The 15484-nt window shown below is 64.9% G+C and overlaps 8 protein-coding genes across 8 annotated transcripts; 2 read left to right on the forward strand and 6 right to left on the reverse strand.

The window, feature by feature from the left end:
* On the forward strand, nucleotides 1–430 carry JCM10292_002461 (uncharacterized protein; the record flags this gene model as incomplete). The annotated part of the gene is made up of 1 exon (XM_076652738.1): nucleotides 1–430. A coding segment is annotated over one exon (430 nt), but the record flags the coding sequence as incomplete, so codon positions are not given.
* A 274-nt stretch (nucleotides 431–704) lies between these two features.
* Nucleotides 705–2366, reverse strand: JCM10292_002462 (uncharacterized protein; the record flags this gene model as incomplete). The annotated part of the gene is made up of 4 exons (XM_076652739.1): nucleotides 705–1312; nucleotides 1384–1441; nucleotides 1500–1600; nucleotides 1664–2366. 4 exons carry the CDS (start codon nucleotides 2364–2366, stop codon nucleotides 705–707), a joined length of 1470 nt encoding a protein of 489 aa, XP_076501694.1.
* A 294-nt stretch (nucleotides 2367–2660) lies between these two features.
* Nucleotides 2661–4034, reverse strand: JCM10292_002463 (uncharacterized protein; the record flags this gene model as incomplete). Its single annotated transcript, XM_076652740.1, has 4 exons — nucleotides 2661–3055; nucleotides 3122–3206; nucleotides 3279–3450; nucleotides 3526–4034. The coding sequence occupies 4 exons, from the start codon at nucleotides 4032–4034 to the stop codon at nucleotides 2661–2663; spliced, it is 1161 nt and encodes a 386-aa protein (XP_076501695.1).
* Nucleotides 4035–4625: 591 nt separating this feature from the next.
* Nucleotides 4626–6227, reverse strand: JCM10292_002464 (uncharacterized protein; the record flags this gene model as incomplete). Its single annotated transcript, XM_076652741.1, has 4 exons — nucleotides 4626–4863; nucleotides 4916–5160; nucleotides 5219–6029; nucleotides 6082–6227. The coding sequence occupies 4 exons, from the start codon at nucleotides 6225–6227 to the stop codon at nucleotides 4626–4628; spliced, it is 1440 nt and encodes a 479-aa protein (XP_076501696.1).
* A 147-nt stretch (nucleotides 6228–6374) lies between these two features.
* Nucleotides 6375–7647, reverse strand: JCM10292_002465 (uncharacterized protein; the record flags this gene model as incomplete). The annotated part of the gene is made up of 9 exons (XM_076652742.1): nucleotides 6375–6488; nucleotides 6546–6683; nucleotides 6743–6816; nucleotides 6870–6973; nucleotides 7036–7166; nucleotides 7226–7338; nucleotides 7419–7469; nucleotides 7542–7568; nucleotides 7623–7647. 9 exons carry the CDS (start codon nucleotides 7645–7647, stop codon nucleotides 6375–6377), a joined length of 777 nt encoding a protein of 258 aa, XP_076501697.1.
* A 604-nt stretch (nucleotides 7648–8251) lies between these two features.
* JCM10292_002466 (uncharacterized protein) lies at nucleotides 8252–10760 on the forward strand (the record flags this gene model as incomplete). The annotated part of the gene is made up of 4 exons (XM_076652743.1): nucleotides 8252–8584; nucleotides 8668–9748; nucleotides 9807–9873; nucleotides 9932–10760. The coding sequence occupies 4 exons, from the start codon at nucleotides 8252–8254 to the stop codon at nucleotides 10758–10760; spliced, it is 2310 nt and encodes a 769-aa protein (XP_076501698.1).
* Nucleotides 10761–11437: 677 nt separating this feature from the next.
* On the reverse strand, nucleotides 11438–12392 carry JCM10292_002467 (uncharacterized protein; the record flags this gene model as incomplete). Its single annotated transcript, XM_076652744.1, has 5 exons — nucleotides 11438–11850; nucleotides 11907–11991; nucleotides 12052–12108; nucleotides 12166–12238; nucleotides 12301–12392. 5 exons carry the CDS (start codon nucleotides 12390–12392, stop codon nucleotides 11438–11440), a joined length of 720 nt encoding a protein of 239 aa, XP_076501699.1.
* Nucleotides 12393–13015: 623 nt separating this feature from the next.
* Nucleotides 13016–15351, reverse strand: ICL1 (isocitrate lyase 1; the record flags this gene model as incomplete). Its single annotated transcript, XM_076652745.1, has 8 exons — nucleotides 13016–13123; nucleotides 13182–13259; nucleotides 13338–13397; nucleotides 13485–13877; nucleotides 13942–14295; nucleotides 14363–14753; nucleotides 15044–15207; nucleotides 15277–15351. 8 exons carry the CDS (start codon nucleotides 15349–15351, stop codon nucleotides 13016–13018), a joined length of 1623 nt encoding a protein of 540 aa, XP_076501700.1.
* Nucleotides 15352–15484: the final 133 nt, after the last annotated feature.

Genomic DNA, 15484 nt, shown 5'->3' on the forward strand with positions numbered 1-15484 from the left:
GGGCCGCAGCGCGTCGGTCGCGACGCAGGGCGGGACGAGCTCGTCGCGCGTGCGCGGGTCGTCGTCCGCCTCGTCGGCGGGGCGCGGGCGGCCTGGCGTCGCCGGCGGAGCAGCGGGCGCGGGCCCGTCGTCGGCCGAGGGGACGCTCACGCCCGGAGGGTCGGTCGCCGGGCGCGAGCAGTGGCCCGCCGACGCGCTCGCCGAGGTGCAGCGCCTCAAGACCAAGATCTCCGAGTTGACGTTCCTCAACGGGTTGATGCAGTCGCGCCTCGCGCAGCTCGAGGGCCCGGGCAGGGTCCCGCGCCATGTCATGACGAGCTTGACGGCCGAGACGCCGCGGCCCGATCCGGACGAGATGATGTTCGACGAGGACGACGAGATGGACCGCCCCGAACCCATCGAGGAGGAGGTGCCTGCCGGGTTCGAGTAGTCGTCGGCGCTTCTTTGTTTCTCTACCATAGACTTCCCTCGTCGCTGGTGCGGCTGCTTGCAAGGACACTACTGCTGCACAAACCTGCGAGGGACTTTTCCATTGCGAGGGGTCCGGCTGCGAGGGGCAAGAACGACTGCGATCCGCAAGAGAGCAAATAACGTGGGGGACGAATCGGGACCACTGAGTGGGGAGAAGGACTGCGAAAGAGGGGTACAGCAACAGCGAGCACAAACAGAGGAAACCGACAGGGCGAGCGGGCGGCGGGTAGAACCTAGAGGTAGTCGACCTCGAGCGCGGCGAGCGCCTGCCGGCACAGCTGGCGCGTGTGCTCGGGGAAGCGCGGCAGCGCCTCGTACCGCACCTTGAGGCCGTGCGCGTGCGCGGCCTGGACCTGCGCGCGGATGCGCTCGCGCAGCGCGTCCTGCAGCGGCGTCTGCCCGTTCCAGCCCGTCGCTTCCGCAAGCGCACCTGCCGCGACGGGCGTGACCTGCGGGTCGATCTCGGCGAGGGACGCGGGCGAGGACGACGAAGGGTCGAACGCCGAGATGGGCGCATCGCGGTAGACGAAGCGCGGGCCATGCACGGCGCACAGGTCGTCGATCGGCACCATCTCTGCGCCGCTGGCCGACGACGATACGACCGTGATGAGCCCCGGAGTCGTCGTCATGGCGTTCGGGCAGTAGAACGTGAGGAGTCCGGCGTCGTGCAGCGGCGCGAGCGCGTCGAGGACGAACGGGAAGGTCATACTCGCGGGGGTGCGGAGGCGCACGACGAGCTGGAGCGGCGAAAGCGGCTTGACTTGCGAGAAGACAGAGCTGCGGCGGCGGTGCGAGGTGCCGCTTTTGACGACCGACGTCGAGAAGACGCGGACGAGGGGCTCTGCAGGACAGGATGGAACGGGACGAGGTGAGCTCGCAGTCTTTTCGAGACAGAGAGGGCTCTCAGCGCACCGACAATGCATGAAGTGAAGGTCCTGGAGGGGTCAAGCTCCTGTTGTGCAGGGCCGACCTGAGAGTGCAAGCATGTGAGCGGAGGAAAGGGCAGAATGGAGGAGGAAAAGGCGCACGAGCAGCTCGCCCTCAACGAGCCAGATGTCAACGGCAAGCCACGTAGCGCCATCCTTGAGCTTTTGACGCAGCTCGATCTCCTGCTCTTCGACCGTCGCCTCTGCGAGAAGCTGCCGATGTCAGCTTGCGCATGCAGAAAGTGCGGCGAGGGGTCGGGACGCACCGGCCATTTCGCTGTCGCCCTGTTCTTGCTGAAGGTCGGCAAAGAAGTCATGGGCGACACTGGACCTGCGCTGCGCGCGCGAGCTCGACCCGCTGCTGGCAAGGCGCGAACGGAAGCCGTGCGAGCGGGGCGAGAATTCGTCGTCGGCAGCGAGACTCAAGCCGCCCCCGCCGGCGAGCGTTCCGGGCGAAAATCCGCCCAGGAGGGGCATGCCTGGCTGGGCGTTGCCCGCTTCGTTCGCGGCGTTGCCGGGCACATCGAGCGCGGGTGGGGCCCAGTCGGATCCGGCCGTCGACGTCAGGGGCTGCTCGCCCTTGGGGGTCTCGACGTCCTCCTCGAGAATGCCGTCGAGGAGGTGCGCGGTCGGCGGCTCGGGGTGGAGCTGGCTGTGCGTCGAGCGCGGCGACAGCGGCGACGACAGCGCGGGCGGCGGTGCAGACGGCGGTGCGAGCCGAGGCGACGAGCGGCTCGGACTCGCTCCGGGCGACACGCGGCGCGGGCTGCCCTGCACGGGCGTGCTCGGCGCGCAGTCAAAGTGCTCGTCGTCGTGCACGGCGCTCTCGCCGAGGCGGAAGGCGAGCGCGCGGCACCGCGCAGAGAGGGCACCGCCCGCATCGCCCGCAGAGTCGTGCGACGGCGACACGGGTGAAACGAGCGGGCTCCACGCGGGGCGGTCAGGCAGTACCACTCGCAGCGTCTGCATTGTGCGGGTCGAAAGCAGCACGAACGAGCGAGAGAGGCGAGGGCGGCGCCGTCAGCGAAGAGCCAGGAGCCGAGGCCAGGGCGAGCCGCGAGCGTCACGAGCAGCGCCTCGCAGAGCCACCAGCAGGCGATCACGGCCCTTTGCTGCTCCCCGGGCTGCGCAGCGCCCACCAGATGGGTCTCGACTGCTCGCGCCACTCTCGTCTGGCAAGCAGCGCAGAGACGAGCGAAAGTCAGAGCGAACGGAGGGAGATCGTGGATGGGACCAGCCCGCAAAGATACGAACATAATCCGTCTACACCAGAACACTCCAGCCCTCGTGCTCGGCGTCTCCGTACTGGATGGCCTGCAGCACGTCGTAGAACGCCTCGGCGATCCGGCCAAACCCGCCCGTCGACCCGCCCTCGACCGGCACCACGACGTCCTCGTCGCAGTACCCGATCCGCTCGACGCTCGTCACGATCGCGGCCGTCCCCGTCCCAAACACCTCGAGAAGTGACCCGTCGCGCGCAGCGTCGCGCAGCTCGGGCATCGTCACCTTGCGCTCCGACACGACGAGCTCGTCGGGGAGACCGGCGAGGCGGAACGGGTGCGACGGGTCGGCGTGCGCGCGCGCGAGCGCGAGAACAGAGTCGCGCGTGACACCGGGAAGGATGATGTCGCCGAGAGGCGGCGTGAAGAGCTCAACAACTGGCGCGGAAAAGACGCAGTCAGCGAGGGGCGCTCGCATTGGGACAGATGTCGAGCGGAACTCACCGCCGTTGGCTCCCTTTTTCGCCCCCCAGAAGTTCATCATGCCCACCTCGGTGACCTCGTCGTCGTCGCCATACAGCCAGAGGACCTGCCGGGAAGGACATGGTCAGTTTGCTTCCGCCCTTCCTCGCGCGGATCGACAACGCCGCCGCCGACTCACCTGCTGGTACCCTTGCTGCGCCGCCTCGAGCTGCGGCTGCACGCACGCGCCGTAGTTCAAGCCAAACTTGTAGCTGCCCGTGCCCTTGGGCCATGCGCGCACGTCCTTGGTCGACCCGAGGAGCGAGACGGGCTTGGCGCCCGAGGCGTAGTACTTCGCCACGGGCGAGAGGCTGCGTGTGTGCATCTGGTAGCGTCAGTCTCGCCGTCGGCCTTGCGGGAGACCACAAGACGAGAGTCAAACGCACATGACAAAGAGGAGCACCTCGGTCGAAGGTCCGACGCCGAGCGACGCCCGCGTGCCGATCATGGTCGGGCGGATGTAGAGCGAGCAGCCCTCGGCGGTCGGAATCCAGCGCTGGTCGACGCGGAGGAGCTCCTTGATGAGCTCCGTCAGCGTCTCGCCATCCAGGGTCGGGAACGCGAGACGCGCCGCGCCACGGTTCAGGCGCGCCATGTTGAGGTCCGGGCGGAAGAGGCGCGTCCGGCCTTGCTTGTCGACGTACGCCTTCATGCCCTCAAAGAGGGTCGGCGCGTAGTGCAGGACGGTCGACGACGGGTCGAGCGCGAGCGGGCCGTACGGCTGGATGACCGGGTCCGCCCACCCCGTCTGGATGTTCCACTTGGCCGTGAGCATGTGGTCGGTGAACGTCTGGCCGAAGACGAGCGTTGAGGGGTGGGGCAGGTCCTTCGGCGACGGAGTGAGCTCGATGCGGAGCTTGGAAGCGTCGAGGGGGGCGACGCTGGGGACCGACATGGCGTATGTAGCAGTGCTAGTGCTCGAAGGTCGTCTATGGGATGTTCGAGATAAGCCGGTTCCGTGGCAGAAGGTGCAGCGGCGGGAGGAGGGGTCGGTCACAGAAGCCAAGCTCGAGAGCAGGACAGGCCAAGAGAGAGCGCCTGCGGAGGGGTTCGCAACGGGTGTAGAGAAGGAGGCCAAGCTGTGCGAGCCGAGCGAGCACAGTCGTCCCATCTGCAGTCAAAAGTCGGCGAGAGACGGCAAACCGGTTGACGACCCCGCGGGGAGAAGCCGGGGTACGGACGGGACGCCGGTGAGCATGCGGAGCATGCGCTGCAAAGCAAGCATGCGGAGCATGCGCTGCAAAGCAAGCATGCGAGATAAGCAGTGCAGCGATGTTGGCGGTCGAAGTGAGGAGGAATGGACGAAGGGTCGCCGCGCGGCGGAAGCGGAGCCGTCGAGAACAGCGGAAGCAGGCACGCAGGGCCAATGCAGGGCGCCCAAAGCCTCCCACTTCCGACGAAGAACGGCAATTCTGCGTGCGACAGTGTAGTACGCGTGCATTGCCAAGTGCAGACAGAGCACGAGACGAGCCGGGATCGTCATGGCTCAGTCGACGAAGACCCTGAACCCGGCCGTCCCGGTCCATGCCTTCGCGAGTTTCTGCCCCATCCCGGTCGGCTGACTGAATGCAAACTCGGTGCGACGACGCTCTGCCGGAATTGGACTGCCGTAGACAAATTTGTCGGCGACGTGGTTGAGCAGGAGCGAAGCGAGGCCGTGGCGCCGGGAGGAGGTCGAGGTCCAGATGCGTTGCACGCCGAGGAGTGTTGGCAGCGGGGCGGGTCTGAGAGTCCAAGTCAGTAAAGGCTCTGGCGCGCGAGGAGGCGGCAACTCACGAGCAGAAAATGGCGCCATCGTCTTCACCGAAGCGGAGCAGGTCGTTCTTGTTTTCCGGAGCTTCGTCCTGCGCGCTGTCCTTCTGTACGACCTCGTATGCCGCTGCTATACGTTGGATGACGGCGCAGGCAACAACCTTGCGCTGCGGCGTGACGAAAAGGAAGAGCTTCGAAAGGGCAAGCTGCTCAGGCGTGAGCGAAGTCGACGACAGCTCCGTGTCGATCGTCTCCAGTACGTCCTTGAGCTGCGCAGGGTAGTCGATCAGTACAAATCTTTCGTGCGAGACTAGCGCCTGTTCGCACCCTTCGCCGCAAGTTCGCGTCTGCCATCGGATAATCGACCATGAGCACCTTGGCGCCCCTCTTGCCCTTGCTCCACTCGACCGCGTCCTCGAGCACCGTCACGCCCTTCAGCTCATCGCTCGTCGTCCAGTCGCACCCGCCAACAACCTTCTTGTGGTGTCGGTCGTGGTAAGCGAGGTCTTCGGGCGTGCGAGCGTACGAGAGTGAGCACGTCGCGCAGGAGAGCGTAGCGTGTCCAGCCGTGTGGAACGGGTCGAGGTAGAGTTGCTCGAGCTTGACGGGCTTGGAGGTCGAAGCGGAAGAGGTGGATGAGGAAGAGGACGAGCGGGATGTGAAGGAGGAGAGGGCGAAACGGGCGGACGAGGCGGATGCAGCCGACGAGGACGAGCCGGTCGAGGTAGAGCGCGCCATGCTCGCACTCGCGTCGTGCTCGTTGTCAGGCGGAGGAGGAGACAACCTTCTGCGCTTGCGCGGCGAAGCGCGCTGGAAGAATGACCGGAGGTCGCCTTTCGAGGCAGACGCCCTCCCGCCACCGGTCCCGCCAGGCTCCGCTGCTCGCGCCACGGGCCCCGCTACCTTCAGCGACACTTCAGGCGAGGTAGGCGGTGTCGAGTCGCGCGCCTCGCCCATTCGTCCGCCGCTGGAGGACGGCTCTCCTGACATCACCAGTGGGACAGGAGACGAGGACGCCTCTGCGAGCGCGTCGCTCCAGTCGGAGCTCGGTACTGCGCGGCGAGGCGACCGTCGCAGGGACGGAGAAGCGCTCGTCGATGAATCGTGGTGTGCGGAGAGGCGGTGCGAGGTCAATGGCCTGCGAGCGCAGAGGTCAGCTTTTGAGCGGCAGGAAGAGCTGCAGCACGCACGAGGAGGGTGCCTTCGAGGCCAACGTGCTCTTGCGGGCGCCGTAGGTCCGCTTGACGGTAGGGCGACTGCTCACGCGACGAAGAGGAGACGAGGATGAGCGAGCGAGCGACACGAGCGGAAGCGTAGCTGCGTACCTGGCGGACATCTACGCAGTCTTGCACGGCTCAGACGTAAGCAAGAAGGACAGCGAAGCGCAGGAACATGGTCAAACAGGCGAAGCGGCGCGACGAGACGCGCATGTCACGAAATCGAAGCGGTGACTTTCGAGAGACGCGTTTTCTCTGAGATGAGGCTAGTAGGCACGGCCTTTGCCTTTGCGATCTGTTGGTACAGCCGAAGCCACCTCGCCGCTGCTGTCCACACCCTCTTCGAATTTCTCGGCCGTCTCCTCAACCCGGATGTCCATCTGCGAGAGGCCGAACGCGTCAAAGCAGGTCACACAGAGCGTGAAAAGAACACGTACATTGATCAGGCCGAGCCGCACCGACTCGAGCGGCGAGATCGTGCTGAACTTGTCGCTTGGTCGCCCTCGCCCTGGCCCCGTGCCGTCGTCTTCGGCCGCCTGCCGCTGCTCAGCCGGGATCCATTCTGCAGGAACGTGCTGAAAGAAGTGACAAAGGTCAATATGCGCCGCGAGAACGGGCAGGACATAACACGCACCCCGTCTCGCGCTGCCTTGGATTCCGGTGCGGCCGACCCGTCTCGCATTTCGAGCACAACCGCGAAGGACACATCTGAGAGCCAGAAGTTCAGCATCAGTTCTTCGACTGTACGGGAGAGGCCATACCTGTCTTCAGCCGACTCAAATGGGACGACGACAGGTTGAGTTTGAGGAGGCAGGCGCGGAAGAGGTCTTCGACGTCACCCGTCTCGAGGCCCTTATCTGAAGGCCTACCAGTCAGAGGGGGGCGTCAGTCACCTGCTCCCAGCGGCGATGTCTGTACGGGACGCACGTGAAGTCGTCTCCAGGTGCAGGCACGTCCCGCTGCGGAATGAGCCACTCGAACTCGAAGACGAAGCGTTCAAGCGGCGTCTCCTGCATGCTCGCTTCCTTGATGACGAGTATGACGCGCCGCACAGCTCCCTGCGCACTGATAGAGTCAATAAGGCTGACTTCAAGCCAGAAATCGACGGAGTACGGACCTTAAGCATCTCTTCCTGGACGCATTCGAGCACGCGCCCGAGGTACTCGCTCAACGCCGGATTACGGCACTGCCAGCATGGCACGCCATACTTCTTGACTTGGCGGAAGAGCTCTGTGTCGCGGACAAGGGATGAATAGGTGAGCCCTAGGGCGGGTGTCCAAGCCGCAAGTGACATCTCGAGCGAGACGGACCGGCAGGATAGACTTGACGGATGTATAGCAGGGTGTGGAACGCGACTTCGACTGCACGCGGGCGAGACGGGCTGGTGAGCTGAGCGACTCGGAGCGATGTGGGGCAGGAGGAAGGCGACGCACGGTAGTCGCGAGCGCACTGAATCGTTTCTGTGGGTGCCGAGTGAGCTACGAACGTCGTCCGACGCACAGCAGGTCACGCACCGCGATAGGTGAGGAAGTTTGGCATCGTCGTCCGCAGGCAAAGCGGGTCCGCAGATCGAAGCAGAGATGCGGGACGCGCTGCGCGACCACGGCCGGTCAGACAAGAGCACTTAGAGCAGTCGAAGAGCCCTCTCGCACGCAAAGTTGGCGATTCGAGGGAGGAAGCGAGTTCAAGGTGCAAGTCGAGAATGTCAACGATGTCAGCGCGCCTTTGCCAGCGTCTTCTGCCCTGATTCCAGCTCCAGCACGCTTGTAGGCTGCTTCTGAGCCCTGTCGAGCCATGCAGACTCCCCGGTGCTGCGGTCACAGCTTTCGAGGCCCGCCTCCTTCTGCTCGGTTGCTCGCCTCGACGATCCGTGGCGACTGCAGCGCATACGCGCGCTTTTGTGACTGTCGAGACTGTATTGAGCGCATACTGAGCAGCTACAGACCCCGCTCAGCCCTTCTGGCCGTGTTCTGTGACTCTGCGCCGCCAACGACCACGCGCCGTTCGGCTCGCGCTTGCGGGCTCGCTCTGCCAATCTCGAGCAGCAGACTCGCGCCGCGCTGTGCTGCCCGCGCGTCTCTCGCTCGAGTGCACGTGTCAAAAGGGGCCCTGAGTCGGTCTGCTCTCGCCCGCGTACAGCACCATGGCGACTCCGCAAGCAGGAGGAGGGGGAGGGGGCTTCAAGCTCAAGTTCACCCTCGGGGGCGCGTCCGCAGCCGCGTCCGCCGCACCAGCACCTGCACCAGCGCCTGCCGCCACGTACACGCAGCCGCCGCCCGCACCTGCCGCCGCCTTCGCTCAACCTGCCGCTCCAGTCAGCGCGGCGCCGCCCATCGAGTACGCGCGGCCGATCCTGCCGCAGCGCGCGAGTGGGCCGAGTGGGCGCAGTCAGTACGAAGACGACGATGATAGCGAGGGTAGGGTCTCGGCGGCGAAATACCGCAAGCTGAAGAAGCTCTATCTCGAGGCTGTCGAGGTGCGTCGCAGTCACCGAGGCGTCACCAAGACTGGGCGCTAGGAGACACAGACCGATGCTGATTGGTGTTCAACTGTTCGTAGAGCCGCGACGATGCTTCGCTTGCGCTCTTCCGCGCGCAGAAGCACATCCACCGGCTTCGCGAAGACAAGGCGTCCCTCCTCGATCGCGTCCTCGAGCTCGAGCTCGCAGCCGGCCTGACGTCTGCCGATGTCGCGGCCCTGCGCGAACAGTCGCAACGCACCGAGCGCGAGCTCGCCTTCCCCTTGCTGCACCCTCCCTCCCTCCCTTCCCTCGCCGACCGCCCGCGCAAAGCGCCCATCCTGACGACCTCGACTGAGCTCACGGGCGACAACTACAACGCCCCACTCGGCCCCGCGCCACTGCCCAAGACTTTCCCGCCCCGACAGCGCTCGCACCACCTTCGCACGGCGATTGCGTCGCAGAAGCTGCGAGACGAGTATGACGCGCAACGCATCGCGCACGGCCTCCCCAAACCGTCCTTCCCGGCGGTCGCCGTGCTCGGCCTCGCTGGCTCGACCGTCGCGACGAATGTTGAGCGTGCGCTGGCGGGCGAGTCGTTCGAGGCACCGAGCGGCGAGTCGACCGCGCGCGGCAACAAGCGGCGCCGCGACGACTCGGTTGGCGGTGCAACGAGTGGGCGCGGCAAGGCGCGAGCGAGCACGTCCGCTGCCGCTGCCGAGGCGCCCGCGCCGCAGTTCAACAACCTCCCGAACCCGTTCGCAGCAGCGGGTGCCGTCCCGCTCGGCGCCAACATGTCGCGCAACAACGCCGAGGCCCTCGCTGCTGCTGCTGCGACGACTCAGCCGCTCCCAGCGCAGGTCGAGCAGACCCCCGCAGCGACGCCCGGCATCCCTGTCGAGCCTGACATCGCGATGGACGAGGCTGCTTCGGGCGCCGAAGACGAGGCGTTTGGCGACGATGACGGAGGCGACTACAAACCGTCGGCACGTTCGCGTGCGGGCGGGCGCAAGTCGGACTACGGTACAGGCGGCGCGGGCGACAAGCTCGTCAAGCCCAAGAAGGTCAAGCAGCACAACCTTACCTCGGGCACGTACACGATTCCGCCTATCCCGCGCAACGCCGATGGCTCGATCCGCTTCCCCGTCACGGTCGGCATTATGTCGATCAAGTCTCTGGGAGGTGAGCCTCATCTCTCGCCTCTTCCGCCGCGTTCCTCGCTGACTCGCTGCTTCCGCAGCCGTCGACCCTCGTGACGGCTTCCACACCGAGCGCTACATCTTTCCCGTTGGCTTCGAGGCCAAGAGGTACGCGGAAACCTCTTCTTGCGGTCTGCGTACCGCACGCTAACCGCCCGTCGCGCAGGAAATACCCTTCCATGGTCAACCGCACCGGCACGGCCGAGTACGTCTGCCGCATCACCGACGGTGGCGATGGCAACCCGCGCTTCGAGCTGCATCCATCGGACCAGCCCGGCGTCGTCATTACGTCGGGCACGCCGACGGGCGCGTGGACCCAGGTCGTCAAGGCGACCAACAAGCTGCGCGAGCGCAACCACTCGAACTCGGTCTCGGGCCCGGACTACTACGGCTTGAGCCACAACATCGTCAAGGCGATGATCCAGGAGCTGCCCGGCGCCGACCAGGTCCCGGGCTACATCTGGCAGACTTTCGTTGAGGAGGGCGGCGCAGACGGACGCCGCGGCTCGACGGGCGGCAAGCGCGCTGCGGGTCTCAAGCGCAAGAGCAATCGCGGCGGATTCGACAGTGCCGAGATGTCGCCCGGCGCGAGCGAGATTGCCGTCGACGACGGCGGCGCGGGCGCGTACGGGATCGACACGGGCTACGACAACGGCGAGACAGGCTCGCCGATGGAGTATGCTGCTGACGGCGCGCAGGGTGCGTACGGCGCGCCGGACTACTCGGCCGCATCGCTCCAGCACCTGCTCCAGGCTGCCGAGCCGGTCGACCCGTATGCTATCCCGACGAGCATGCCTGCGCAGCCGGCAGGCGGCGCGATCGACCCGTACCTCGGAGGAGCGGCAGCGGTCGACCCGAGCTTCAACATGTACGACCTGCAAGGGGGGCAGCCCATGATCGACCCGGCATTCGGCGACGCGGCCAACGCGTTCGCCTTCATGCCCGCCGGTGGTCAGCCAGTTGAGTACCCGTCGTCCGATGCCGAGTCGGAATAGGCAAGTGACCAGCACGCCTGGCGCATCTCCGCCTCGTCTGTGTCCGACTCTAGTCGTACGCAACCTCTGATGTCCAGCAGCCTGGCGCGCCACCTTCAGACGGTGCCACTTCCCTTCCCTTCGCAATAAAGCTTACTAGGTGGAGCCGGCTTTGTACGGCGAGAGTGACTTTCGGACTTGTGCAAGCGTCTCTTCCCTCTACATCTCCCGCTCACTCCCGTTCCTGCCCTCGCCGAGCATTCGCTCTACACCACCGAGGCACGCAGGACGGCTCGTAGAGGAGGCTTCCCCACCGGCTCGCTTCACCGCGAGCGTTGCTTGGCCTTCCCTCTCGTCCATACAATCGAGCGCAGAGCGAATTTTTGCTCCTTCTCCTCTCCTTCGCGCATTGCTTTTCGGATGTGGCCTCTGGCTGCTCCGTCTTGCTGTGCGTGTACGGAGACGTGAAGGATCGCAGAACCATTTCTCGCCCCTCTCTCAGGGCTTGCAGCGCCAGAAGGATCCAGGCGCTCGCAGCAGTATTCTGAGGGGCACAGTCTTCTCGTTCCCTCTCGTAGCTAAAGGGTGCAGCGGTGAAAAGATGCGGATGCGATCGACAACAGAACAAGCCCGATTCTCGCGAACGAGGTCGAGAAATGGCATGGGACAGGGTATCTTCTCACCTCGAGTCTCGCGTCTCACCAGACCACCGCCACTGCTGCGACTGCTGCCGCTGCACCGAGCAGACTCCATTCTGCGCCTGTACGCGTTGCCGCACCGCGCGGAACGAGGTTGAACCCCTGCTGGTCGGGCCCGCCAGGGACGGGTGCACGGGTGATGCCGTTGCCTCGCGAAGTCGGGGATGAGGTGGCCGACGTAGCGCTTGGTGCTGAGGTGGTCGTTCTGACGCTGAAGGACGAGGATGAGGATGAGGCGGAGGCGGAAGTGGCAGTGGTGGCTGAGGCAGAGTCGCTAGTCGTGGAGGAGGACGACGATGACGGTTCGGACGAGGCGGGCGGCGATCCCCCGACGTCGAACGACCCGATCGCAAAGGGGTCGGAGTCACAGTAGATTGTGCCCGGGTTTGCCGGGTCGGAAAAGAAGAGTTGGTCTGCCGGATCAAGCGGGTCAGTGACTACGAACAAGGGCCGAGCGAAGCATGCGCACAGCCAGGACCCTGAATGAACTTCTGAATGTCGGTGACTGTCAACGACGTGCCCTTGGTCGCATCGATATTGCTTGCGAGCAGGAGCTGCGGATGATTTCAGGTCAGCCCGAGGAAGCCGCACGTCGTGAGCTTGTCGCAACGCACGTTCAGGGCTGGAGTGTACATCCCGCCAACACCATTTCGGATGTATACATCGAAAAACTGCGGTGCAAGGAGGGTCAGCGGACCCTCGGAGGGACAGAGTCGTCTGAAACTGACGGGAGTCGCTGGAGGAGGATACGTCTCCGGGATGAGAGACCATTCAATGACGGCTGGCGGGTCACCCGACGTGCTGCAGAGAGACGAAGTCAGCTACAACGGCGTCGGCCAGCCAGGGTGGACCGGACAACACACCTCCAGACCGTCGTCGCTGAGGGTGAAGTGATGACAATCGCCTCGACCGCTCCTGCAACCACAGCGAGTGCTGCCAGGGTTTGTGCGAACATTCTGATGTCGGTTCACAGCGCCGAGCAAGCGCCGCACGGCAACGGATGACGGCTGGCAGCGATGAAGTCGCGGTGAGAAAGGAGGGGTGGCTGGCTGTCGCGCGGAAGCGAGGCGGGCGCGGCAGCGGATTAAACGATTGTCGGGGTGGGACTGCTGGACTCGACTAGGCGAGGATACAGGTAGCGAGAGCACAGATACACAGAAGAAGGAGGGCACGAAGGAGCAGGACCCGGGGACACTGGGAGCATGGAGCTGATGGGCGGATTGGGAAGGTCGACTTCGACGGCGTCACCTTCCGGACCTGGCATGGATCTCATACATGCTCGCATGGCCCGCATCCTCTTGTCCTTCATGCATGATGACTAGAGGCACCCACTAATGAGGCGAAGAGCTCGAGGGATTCTCCGCCTATCGCGCTGAGCGAATGACAAGAGTCGGACAACTAGCCCACTCACTGAGTCGGTATGGCACCGAGGGAACGCAAGCTTTGTTTCGAAGACAAGGGCAAGGCAGGAAGTACAAGCGGAAGATGCAAGGAGAACAGGGTAAGAGTGACGGCGTCGCGGGAGAGGGGACAACAGGCGGGTCAGGTATAGGGACGAAACGCGCAAGCGCGCGTCGCTCAGTGCTTGAACTGCGATTCAGTGACACCTGCACCCATCGCAGCGGTCGACGAGATGCCGCCCGTAACCGTCTTGAGGAGGCCGTCGACATAGTCGGCGCCCGACCACTGCGAGAGCAAGAGAGTGAGCTCGCTGTGCAAAGAGGACGGAGGTATGGCCACACACCTTCTGGTGCGTGAGGACGTCGCAGCCAATCTCGCGCTCGCGACTCTGAACGAGGTTGACGTAGGCCTTCATGCCATCCTGCAAGGCGTGAACAACGAACGAGGCATGAGTAAGACCGCCCTGGCGCCGACATTGCAGTCCGAGAGAGCGGCGCACCTCTGCGAAACCCTTGGCGAAGAGATCCGTGATGTAGGCGTTCGAGTGAAGACCGGCGAGCTGCGGCGGGAAACCACGGGACGAGGTTGAGAAGGTCAGCGCGCGTTCTTTCAGGAGAAGCCATGAACGAGAGCATGCGCAACGCACGGTGATGAACTGCCAGACAAAGCCAAGCTTGCCGAGGTCCCAGACGTAGCTCTTCATCTGCTGCTCGTTGAGACCGGCCGCGCTCCAGTTGAACGACGGGCTGAGGTTGTACGCGAGCCACTTGCGCGGGTACACGGCGTGCACGCCCTCGGCAAACTCCTTGGCCTGGTCGTAGATCGGGCTCTTGGTCTCCATCCACAGCAGGTCGCAGTACGGCGCGAACGCAACCGCGCGGTTGATGGCGCACTGCGTCCCGCCCTGGTAGCGGTAGAAGCCCTCGCGCGTGCGCGGCGTGTCCCAGTTCCAGTAGGGCGAGACGCCGAGGAGCTGCTGTGCGAGCTTCTGCGCTTTGGAGTGCGAAAGGTGCGCCGCCTGCTTGACGAAGTCGTCGATCTGCGAAGCGACGAAGCAGTAATCAGCTACTGAGTGCCGGGTCTGAAGTTGTTGCCGAACGCACCTTGCTCTGCGAAACACTCTTCTTCTTGGCTGCTGCGACGACGCAGTCGGAGTACAGCATGAGGTTCGCGCTCTTGATCCAGTCGTCCTCGATCTTCTGCAGCGCGTCGCCAACCACGTTGTTGCGCTCAGCTTGCGCCATGACCGTGACGAGGTCGTCGTCGAGGCTGGCGTTGGTCGATCCGAGGATGAACGGGTGGTCGCGCTCGTCGACGTTGGACGAGAGGAGCGTGGCAGCCTCGGCGTCGGTGCGCGCGACGGCAAGGTTCTCGACGCCCATGATGTCGTACTGCAAGCGGATAGCGAGAAGGCGGTTGATGTGCTCCGAGATGGGAACGAGCACTTTGCCGGCCATCTGCGAGTCGGAAGCAGGATCAGCATGGGCGCGCCATCCCGTCGAGAAAAGGGTCAGGTCGCCTCACATGACCGCACTTCTTGGTGCCGGGCATCTGATCCTCAACGTGGATACCAGCGGCGCCCTTCTCGACGAACATCTTGGTGAGCTTCATGACGGCGGTCAAGCCGCCGTGACCCGTGTCGGCGTCGGCGACGATGGGGCGCAGGTAGTCGATGTAAGGGGTGCGGGCGCGCTCTTCGGGCGACAGGCGGGTGCGAGCCTCGCGCTGCTTGCGGTCGTGGAAGAGCTGGGCCATGAAGAGGTGCTCGACCTTGTTGGGCACCGTGTTGCTCGGGTAGTCTGCGAGGTCGGGCCCGGGCTCGTTGCTCGACGACGCGGTCGACGACGACTGCCACCCCGAGACGTAGACGGTCTCGAGGTGTTTGGCCATCTGCGTGATCTGGACGGGGTCGAGGCTGTAGCAACATTTCGCGAGATTGGCCGAGGGGAACGGCGACGAGCGGTGAGGTCAGCGGGAGTCGTTCTCGCTCGACAGTGCACGAGGCTGCAGATGAGTCGACTCTGCTGGCGAGCACTCGCTGCAGCACGGCCCCTCCGCTGCTCTCGAGCGAAGCGGGGCCGTCCCCAGACGTTCCCCGCTCTCCGACTCCGCCCCCTCTTGTCCGAAGACAGCCGACACTCCGCCCACCCGCTCCGTCAAGAAGCCCGCGCACAGCGGCCCAGCGAGTCGAGAGCAGAGACGCACGCGCCGTAGGTGTGGCTCGGGAGGCCGCGCTCGAACTTGTCGGCGAGGAGGCGATGCAGCTTCTTGCCCTGCTGGGCCGACGGGTACGAGATCTCGAGCGTGCCGCGCTTCGAGACGACCTGCTCGGCCGTGTAGGGGCGCACGAGACCCTCGAAGCGCGGGCTCTGTCGAGGGCGAGCGGGCGGGGGTCAGCCCGGGAACAGCAGGGACAGCGACGAGGAGGGGAAGCGCACGGCGAACCAGTCCTTGACCTGCTGGACCTGCTCGGCAAAGAGCTGGTCCTCCTGAGCTTCGAACGATGCGACCATGCTGTGCAGTGTGTTCAGGTTTGTGAGGAAAGAGAGAAGGAGGAGAAAGCCGGCTGTGGGTCGAGTTGCGCGGGCAAAAAGAAGCGCGTGCACCGTCGACCCCGTTGCACCCGGCTACCTCGCGCGCCCTGGG

The sequence above is a fragment of the Rhodotorula paludigena genome (genome assembly GCF_050403205.1).
Source record: "Rhodotorula paludigena JCM10292 DNA, Rt_paludigena_JCM10292v1_ctg89, whole genome shotgun sequence".
NCBI classification, from domain to species: domain Eukaryota; kingdom Fungi; phylum Basidiomycota; class Microbotryomycetes; order Sporidiobolales; family Sporidiobolaceae; genus Rhodotorula; species Rhodotorula paludigena.